At 34.6% G+C, this 10792-nt stretch overlaps 1 protein-coding gene across 2 annotated transcripts in view; it reads right to left on the bottom strand.

The window, feature by feature from the left end:
• The window catches only part of LOC149806864 (uncharacterized), a 153153-nt gene that overhangs the window by 61622 nt on the left and 80739 nt on the right, over nucleotides 1–10792 (bottom strand). For both annotated transcript variants that reach the window (XM_089958856.1, XM_089958848.1), the window contains exons 16-17: nucleotides 10658–10783; nucleotides 1049–1092 (exon numbers count right to left, since the gene is read on the bottom strand). In XM_089958856.1, the coding sequence (XP_089814982.1) occupies nucleotides 1049–1092; nucleotides 10658–10783 (170 nt within the window). The remainder of the gene's footprint in view (nucleotides 1–1048; nucleotides 1093–10657; nucleotides 10784–10792) is intronic.

The following is a 10792-nucleotide window of genomic DNA, read 5'->3' on the forward strand; positions in this document are numbered from 1 at the left end:
TCTCTCATTCACTAATAACAACAAAAATCTCTGAATACGTTTGTTTTTATTGTAATTAGATTCTTGAGTTGAGAGCAGAATGAGACAGAAAATATGTTTACTTTGTACATTTGTTCCACAGGTGCTCAACGCGAGCTTGATGTTGAGAAAATAAATAATAATCTGATGAAAAAAAATGATAGAGTGACAAAAATACCTCAGATTACACCCATGACCCGTTCTGACACAGGACCCTCTCTATCATACTATATATCTCTTATATAGTGTGATAGATAGTGTATCATGTCAGAACGAGTCATGGGGGTTTATCTGAAGTATTTTTGTCACTCTATAATTTTGTTTTTTTTAATTATTGCTTTTCTCAACATCTAGTTTGTGTTGAGCATGTGTTGAGCACTCCATTCTCAGCGAGAGGTGCCTTCGCTGGCTTGGCCATGTCAAAAGAATGGACCCAGGTTGCATCCCCAAGGACCTGTTATATGGGGAGTTAGCAGAAGGTGCACGACCAACTGGACGACCACATCTGCGCTACAAAGATGTTTGCAAGAAGGATATGAAGACAGCAAACATCAATGTCAATGACTGGGAGAGCTGTGCAAACAACCGTTCCAGCTGGTGCCTAGCTGTCAGGCAGGGAGTTCAAAACGCAGAGGAAGAGAGAAGAATAAAACAAGCTGAAAAGAGAGCTAGAAAGAAGGATAGACAAAAGCTTACTTTGGAGCTACGCCATCGTCTCCCGTAGACGGAGGATGCCAAGAAGAGTTTGTGTTGAGCACCTGTGGTTTGTACGGTTAGGTATTCGAGTAGCATGTGTTCCGTAAAACGTGTTCAGGTACGATCCCTTTATTTTTTGTACATGGTCAGTACCACCAAATGATAATTATTTATTTTACATATAATTTTTCATACACTGAAATTAATAATTATTTTTTTCTTGTACGAAAAATAACATGAAATATGGTATTACTTGGTAAAGGACCATTGTGATTTTCCTGATAGTAGAATAAGAATACTCGAATAGAGTATGTTTCATACTACAGAATCTTACCAGTGGGAGCTAAAACAGGGAAACGACATCAGACACTGCTCAGCCTGAAAAAATAAAGGACTGATGTGTTACAGGCTGAAAATAATTTCCAAGACTTCTAGATAAGACCATAACTTTCCTTTAACTGTTCAGTGTTAAAACCATCTCTGATATTTTTCAGCAAAAACAAACTCGGCTGCTGTGATAGACAAACTGATGTCAGACTAATAATAATAATAATAATAATGACTTTATTTAAAGAATATTAAATACAATTGGCTGAAGAACTAATCTACTTTGAGATTCTCATACAAAGGAACTTATTTATATTCAATTGCACACATATACACACATGCATACATATACATAACAGAATGTATATGTATATACAACAATATATTCACATTCTTTTCTTTCTCTCCACAGATGGATACTCACCCATATATACTGAACCCGCATAAGAGGGGGACCACAGTAATTCAAATAATAAAATCGTAGCAAAGCTAGCATATCATCAAAAAAGAATACTTGGGCTAATGACAATCCAAACAGAGAGCAGGGAAACTTAGCTGATCTATTAATGGAAACCTGACATCGGGAGAATGGTATCGACGTTGGAGATGATCTGATTAGTTACCTTATGATATGAATTAACTAATGGTTCTGGACGAAACATTTAAAATAAAATGTGGCTTCTTGTGAAGTGAACATTTTATATTTTTGTACTAATATGCTGGCCGCTGGTCATGTTAGAGGGGTGGCTATTCTTGAGGGGGTATTTTTATGACAAACTTGTCGGTGCCTAGGAATTCTGGCTGTAACAAGCGAGTGGTCGCTGGTCAGGGGGAGGGGGGCCATTCAAGAGGGGGACCACTGTATCCCATACTGTATTATAGTAATCTAAATAGGGTTGTATGTAACTGCTATAAAATAGTTTTCTGTGCCTTTCTGAGAGAAATTGTCTTATCCTACTGAGAAGCCATATTAACTTGAATTTTAACTTTTTTACTTATATATTTTATAAGTTCAGTCCAAGAAAGATTATTATCTACAAAAACACCAAGTAGTCTGTCATGACAGACCATATGCAAATTTATATCTTTCCATGTTAGACATAGTTAATCACTATAAAGATTTGTCCTTTTTTGCAGTGTTACCAGTATTAAACACTATGCCACTGGATGTGTACCACATGCCCAGTTTGTTTAGGGCATCCTGTAAAGAAATTTCCAGTTCACGTTTTGTGTTTTGGATGTCTGATAATGCTGTGTCATCTGCACGGAGATATGTAGATGAAATTGAGCTCCCTGTAAAAGTGGAAGGTCATTAATAAATAATATAAATAGGAATGAACCTAGAATTCAGCCTTGTGGGACTCCATATCTACTTGATCCCAGTTCAGACAGAACATCATTTATACAAGCATGTTGTGTTCTTTCATTTAAGTATGAAGTAAAGCATCTAACTGTGTTGTCATCACATTAGTAAATTTTCAGTTTGCTCAAAAGGATTTCATGATCCACCGTGTCAAAAGCTAAATTCCTGAAATCTATAAACACTGATCCTATTATTCTACCTTGAACAAGTGCCTGAAGCCATTTATCAGTTAGGGAAATCAAGGCAGTCTCACATGAATGTTTCTGCCTAAAGCTTGCTTGGTCAAGGTGTAACAGCAAGTGTTTAGTTTTATTTCCCCTGTAAGTGCCTCAGGATCCCATGAGATGAAATTGGTCATGTGATGAGTCAATGAAAGGTCCAGCATCAAGGAGTCAGTACTTATTGGGTTTCTCGAGTTTTACATTTTCGCGATTCCAGTAATTTACAGCCTAACTTTCATGCAAATTTGAAATTAGCACAGGGCAGAAACTTCCTCTATCATTTTAAAGGCATTATACAGTCATAACTGTACCATACTTCATTGTTTCATCATTTTTGAGTGTTGTCTCTTGCACAGCTTTGCACAATGGCGGAATTGGGACAAAGCCAAAGATATCCTGTTGTACGGGGCATGGACTACTGTGAAAAAATTTGCAAAATAGAGACAAGCAGCATTTAGCTGATATGGCCAAAGATTTCTCCATCAGAGTTGCAACAAAACGCAATGATTCCCAAAGGGGAACCACTATGCAATATGAAAGCCCTGTAGTGTCATCAAAATCAAGGAGAAATCATACAGATAAATGGACCATGCCATCACTGACAAGAGTTTGTCATGTGACTGAAATCTTGAGGGAGTCAGTGATAGAAAATGTGACATCTGCACAACAATGGCAGTGCTCAGATGATAGTCTGTAAGACAATGAACGACAAGCAACACACAACCAAGTGATGTGGGACTGTCAGCTTGAATTATTGACAAATACATCATCTATGGTAACAACTTTGAAGTCACAAGTTGACATTCTAAAAATATAGCAAAAATCCCATGGCTGATAAGCTGGGATTTGATGGACTGGCACAGAAATGTGTACAAATGGAAACAGTTCAGCATAACACCAGAGCAGAAAGTGAGGAAGATGTCGATGACTTAGAGAATGGCCTTCAAAACCAAGTAATATCACCACTTAATTTACCCTCAGAAATTGAAGGAAATGACATCCTGAAAGAACTCTCCGACTTTTATAAAGTGCACGAACACTGTGGGCCACCCATTCAGGAGAGCTTGGCCAAGGTTGTGAATTCAGGATTCAGGGTCCAAATAGCACAGGATAAATTTAAGAACTTGATTGAGCAAAAAAACATTTAAGGCTGCAAAATTGCCAAAATTAAAGTGCGCCTAAAGTAAGTACTGAAATTTGAGCAAAAATGAATAAAGCTACAAAACAAATGGATGCCAAGCTCCAAACATTCCAAGGAACTGTTTCTAAAGCTAGTGTTCCCCTTCTCAGGCTCATGGATGAATTACTACATAATAAGTTAGAAGGTACACCTGCAAATGTAAATAAACTGCTTGCAGATGCTGGTGATGTATTGCGGATGCTTCATTTTGTGATATGTCTCATAAGAAGAAAGAAATGATCAAGCCAGATCTCTATTACAGTTATCAATATATCTGTGCATCCCAAAATAAGGTAACTGATCTCCTGTTTGGAGATGATCTGTCTACAAAAGTAAAAAATATTCAGATGCTCAGCAAAGTGTCTGGAAAGCTTTCGGCTTAAAACACTGGAAGATCATCAAATTATAAAGGTGCTCAAGCAGGACCCAAGTCTTTTTTATTCAAGATGGGGGCCAGGTCCCAGCCCTATCAATACCAACCATACCAATGGGGACCACAGAACCTCAAAAAGAGGAGACCTTACAATCACTATCAAGATTTGTGAACAGAGGCAGAGTTGCATCTTCCATAAAAACTGTAAGCAGCAGTTTTCCCATTCATGAGACCACAGTTTCTTTCCCAGCCTTATATAGTACGCTAGAAAATTTTGTTGCTGGTAAAGTTAGTCAGTGTGCTAAAAAATGGCAGAAGATAACCTCTGATGCATGGGTTTTATCCAATCTGAAAGGTTAAACTCGATCTTGATAGCAGCCCAGTCCAAACTTGTATTCTAAAACAGAGAAAATTCTCTTACAAAGAATCCACTGTAATTACAACTGAAATTGATTGCTGAAAAAGGGAGTAATGGAGAGAATAAACTTTGCCTGTGTAAAGTACTTGTCTAACATTTTCACTAGAGAAAAGCGTGATGGGAGCATCTGGGTTATTCTTAATCTTCATATTTTTAATACACATGTGGTATATCACCATTTTAAAATGCAGATATTTAAAAACAGCACTGACCATGGTTCGCAAAGATTCTTATTTTGCTTCTATGAACCTGAAAGATGCTTATTACTCTCTTCCAGCTGACACTGCTTTACGCAAATGTTTATGCTTTCACTGGAAAGAACATTTTTATCAGTACACCTGGTTGCCAAATGGACTGGCATCTGCACCATGAGTATATGCCAAAATAATGAAGCCTGTTTTGTCTTCCTTGCATCAGATGGCTTATCTCAACATACTTAGAATGTAAAAACAATGTGTACCATACTGCTGCAAAATTGGACGATTTAGGATTTACAATACACCCAACAAAATCCATTCTGCAACCTACACAAACTATCAGGTTTGTGGGATTTTTTTCTTTTCTGTCTGTTTGCAGTTCATACCAGTTTGTCTTAGATCTGAGACCAAAAAGTCTAAAATCCAGACACAAAATCAGATTCCAACCACGGGCGAATTTTAGGTAGAAAAAAATTGGGTTAAAAAAAATGAAGTTTTTCTCTCTGTATTTTGTAGTACAACTAGAAATTCCAGATTATTTGGTATCATTGTAGAGCTACATCTGTCTACATTACTATAATACCACCCACTTTAGTGTATCATACATGACCTTGACGCTACAGAGCTCAGCAGTAGGCTACTACCTCCTGCCAATTAAACTCGTCACCAGGGGTTAATGTGTTAAGACCCCACCAAGCATCCTGGCCAGTGGAAATACATTCATACCAATACTTGTATGTTTGGATCAATGCATTGAATTTTGGCCATATGACTTTAAAAGAGCATGGCAGAAACTATAAATTGCAATTAATTTAACTGATATGAGTAACGAGATTAAAGTCTTGTAATTGCAAGTTGGTAAAATGCTTAATAAACAACCACTTTTGTATTAACTTTAATGCAGTCAAAAAGTTTTTAAAACCCTTTGAAACAATACCATAATATTCGTCATAACTTCATTGGTGCCAACAAAATATTACTGCAACTATTCATAGTCATCACAATGATTTATTAAAGTTGATATATGACTGAACTAGATAATGCTTTTCAACCAAATTAAATCTACCAAAAACACATTTTGCACCACTGTGCATCTATTTTTAGAAAGAGGGATTTTCTTAACATAACCCCTCACTTTCCAGCTTCACTATAGCAATCCATTGATAGGACTGCAACTTTGTAGTTTTAATATTTGCCTAATTACTAGTGGTAATAACATGCATTGGTTAAACAGTATTTACTTCACTATCTTTTTCCTATTTTCACAAAAATGAATGATGTCATTAAACAAACTTGACCTTACAGTGTTTGTTCCAATTCCACAACATAGCATTGGTTTCATACGTTTCTGACCTACACTATTAAATATTTGGACTAAATCTTCTATCACATAATATTCAGACTTTGCTTTCATTAAATTACATATTTTCTTCCATCTATTTACTCAATTATTTACAAAAACAGACAAACTAATGAAGTGGTATTTCACAGACACAATGATGTCCACTATTACATGTTCACTTATAGTTTCAAACTGATTTTATAAAGAAAATAATGCAAACAAGGCAGTTAAAATCTTTATTTAAAAAATGAAACAAGAAAGTGCTCTTCATTGATTATATTCTTAAAAAAACTTCTTATTTACATACTGATGTTTAAATTTCGAAACAGAATTTGGCATATAGTGATAGATAATTTTCGTCTGGAAGTTTCTTGGTGTCAGTTAAAGTGCAGAGCATTCAATAATTGGGATTGAAAAGACATTGGTTAAACAAAATTAGTGCTAAATTTTAAAAAGACAATTTATATTAATTTAAACTGAGTAAATACACATACAAGACCCATGTGACTTTTTTTTTATAGTACTCTACAAGAGGCCTATCTTCAGGAATTTGAACAGTGATACCTTGCTCAGGAAAGGGTTGAATGGTCAGTTAGCTATTAAAACACGTCTGTCAATGTGCAAGAATTTGTTTTCAGCCTAACTGGTATCAACACAGCATAAATACATTTCCCCTTGGTCTACAACAGAACTTATGGACTACAGCGATGAAGCATCTCAAAAGTCATAATCCACAGTCAGTCAATGCACACTGAAAAAAAAAATCACAGGGCGAGTCCATTCTCGCTTTTTTAAGAGAAGAAGGCAAAGTTTACATTTTTCAGGTGACTTAGTTGCCCACTTCACCTGGTTGCCCACTTCACCTGGTAGCATGACCCATGTCTATCTGTCATATATATATATATATATATATATATATATATATATATATATATATATATATATATATATATATATATATATATGTATATATATATAAAATACTGTGTAAATTCATGGAGCCAAACTGTGTAGTGATATTCAGACCAGGATGTAAGTGTAAAAATTAACTTTGGTGACTTCCCAATGTAGTGCAATGATAGAACTGTAACAAAGAAAGCAGAATAACAGGACTTAAATCAGTTTCTATTAATCTCATTTAATATTTTATTATCACCATGAGTGTGTGCATTATTAGTCTTATATGTCAATAAATGTAATATTATTTGTGTATTGTTCATTGAAAGTCTTTTGAGTGATTATCACCTGTCCTAAACATTCATCCTCCACTATCTTAAGTGTCTGGCTAAGTGTAGGGGGATTTGTGCCAGACCTTTTCAGTTTCTTTCTATCACTGATTGGTTCTTTTATTATTTGGTAATGTCAATGAAAAAAATCATTGAAAACATCTGCAATATAAGCGTCATTTGTGTCAATGATGTAATTTACAAAAAGTGAGTAAATTATATTGACCTGATTGTTGTGTTTTCCCACGAGTTCACTAAAAACTCTCAGAACAGAATTTGAGTTGCTCTTGCATTGATTGATAACAAGGATTTTTTAAAAGCATTTTTAATCATACTTGATATTTTATTGATCCATACTTTATATTGTGCATGGTTTTCCCATAGCCTTGAATTGGTCTTTGGTTTCATGGAATATAAGATTTAAGTTGTAAGCCAACTAAGTTGGATTTCATATTTTACCAGATGTACTTTCAGTGGTGCATGTTTAAAGACTAGCACCATTTTTTTCATTTAAGAACAACACAATTGGAATCCCCATGTTGACACAAATTTTCCATTATGGACAAGTAATGAAAACAAGATTTTTAAGATGGGTGCTATGGTGGCCATATTGGAGATCAGATTGGCACCATTTCTATTTAGTACCAACTAGACATATCAGATGTCTTTCGGTGAAAGCCAAATATTGATATAATTAGCTATTTAGAAGAAACAGTGCTAAAATGATTTTCAAGATGGCCATTGTGGCTGCCATATTTTTTGTCAGATTGGCACCATTTTCATTTATGACTTAACAGTCATCATAAGAAGTCTTTCAATAAAAATCCATGCTAATAGGGCCATTCATTCTGGAGAAATAGTGATAAGAGTTTCAAGGTGGTGGTTGTAGTTGGCATTTTGAATGTGTGAATGGTACAATGTTCATTCAGGTCCAACAAGACATTATAAAGTGTTTTTATAGCAAAAACCCTTTGTTGATATGGCCATCAATACAGAAGGAATAGTGTTAAATTTTCTTATCAGTTAATTTTTTTAAAACAACTAATCATAAGAAATATCCTGTAAAAATCCCATGGCATTACAGTAAATCGTGTCTTGAGCTATAAGCAACAACCTGTCATTTACAATCAGTCATCATTAATGGATCAATTTTATTATATAAAAAACATATTAGCAATCACTTGCTGAATGTGACTAGCAACAAGAATCTTCCTGGCAATAAATGCATTTTGACACTGCTATGAATAACTATTTTACACAAAAAAATGAACACTGCTAATGTTTATTTAATAAACTGTTACTATGACTGCTTAGGAGTGCCTACAAATTGCAGACTGTTCTAAAATGACACTGCCATGCATGAATGCATCTTAAAAACAAATAAATACCATTGCTCACATTGTAAACTTTACAAACGTGCATATCACTAACCGTTATTAGTGCCAAAGTCCTGTAAATCCCCATTATGAATAACTATTACTTCTTTAAAAAGAGCCATCACAGATGTACAGTCAATTCCAAGTTTTGTATTTGTATTTATCTTTTGTGAAAAACTGCAAAGCCCTGATAATGCCCAAATAACTTTTGAAAGGGCTTCATTGTAGTGTTTGAGTATGTTGTTGTCTTGGGAGTCAATGCATAATGCCTGAAGTGATTGATGCCTTTGCCCTTGCCTTTAATAATTATCTTTTTCCAGATTCAATTGTCACTTAAAAAAAATTAACAAATTTGTTGATTTTTTGATGTTATTGTTACTTAAAACCCAGATAAAGTCACTATGAGTTCACTGCAGTCCATATTGAACCCTTTATTTATTTAGTTAGTCTCTTTATATAATCAGTTAATTAAGCATTATTATATTGTATTTAAATACATTTTTTGTTTCTGTTGGGTTAGTTGTGTCTTCTGATTTCATTCATTGGTACATATATATTCCATATATACCTAAACCCTGACCAAAGGCACTAATTCATACACAAGATGAATAAGTGTTATCATAGCTAACTGTGCAGTTCTTATGCTACATTTGAAGCAAGTCTGAAATTAATGGGCATGTAAAGTTAACTTGTGGACAGGATAAATAAACACTACCTTATTAATTTTGCAATTCATATGTCAACATACATGTACACATGTCATCTTCAAAAAATATTGCTAATGCTTTATGACAGATCTATCTCTTTATTGCTATAAAACTTTACTTTAAGATGAAATGATTGCAATATTTTGACAAGACCTATGAATAATTAATTAAATGGATTTTAAGCAATTGTGGATATTTTCCTTTTTTAAACCTGATTCATTCGGACCTTGAAATATGGTAATCTTTTATAAACCTGTTATGAGAGACCATCTGTTTTGAGAAACCACTTTTTGTTGGCAGAAGATGTGGCATCACATGAGAGGTTTCACTTTATTACTTGTCTTTTTAGGAGAAGCACGGATAAAAAAATTTCATGATGGCTACTGTTGCATCTATTCTGGACATCTGCTTGGCACATTTATAAAAAGCTAGACATCATGTTCTGGTGAAAATCCCATGTCAGTATGACTTTCGTTCAGGAGGAGAAGTGATTTTCTGGATGCCTCTGCAGTGACTATATAAGCCTTCAGATCTGTATTATTTTCATTCAGGACCAACTAGACATCAGAAGAAGTCTTTCCATGAAAACCACATGTTAATATGATCATTTATTTAGGAGGAGTAGCAATAACAAGATTTTCAAGATGGCCACTGATTGCCATATTGGCTGTCCAAGCAGTATCAATTTCATTTAGGATCAACTTGACCATGAAATAAATGTGTGTGTAAAGTTTCACAGCAATCCTGCATATAATTAGGATGAACAACAAACTTATGCAAATGGATGGACAATGGACAATAAATCATCCCATAAGCTCCTGTGGTCTGTGACCAGTGGTGCTAAAAAAAGACTCTCATGTGACTAATCTTTCTATCTGTAGTTGCACTAATACAATAATTAATTACTTATATTCATTAATAAAGGTATGTATAACTTAGAAAAATGTTGATCCTCAGAGTACCTAAATTAAGATTGTGATTTTAAATGAAATTAGGCTCTTTAGGTCTCCTCTATAGTGGTCAAGTTTCCCCTGCCTATCCAAGACCACAGTCCTTCACAATTATAATTCAGTCAATTATAATTGTCTGGAGGGGTGAATGTTGTGAGGGAATATATTCAATTAACTAAAACGACACTAATCCCCACAGCAGAATAATTATCATTAAAACAAAATCCTTCTTGAATAGTAAATAAATCTTGAGACTAGAATACCTTTAAGACTTCAGTAGACAACCAGTTGTGAATAGGTGAATCAATTTCTGCTGTCATTGGCAGGCACTCTTCACAGATTATCCAAATTAGCTTTGCAACTTCATTAAGTTTGAAACTAACAAGTACCTGAAATAT

This window comes from Sinohyriopsis cumingii, chromosome 1, assembly GCF_028554795.1.
Source record: "Sinohyriopsis cumingii isolate HCF-2022 chromosome 1, ASM2855479v2, whole genome shotgun sequence".
Taxonomy (NCBI): domain Eukaryota; kingdom Metazoa; phylum Mollusca; class Bivalvia; order Unionida; family Unionidae; genus Sinohyriopsis; species Sinohyriopsis cumingii.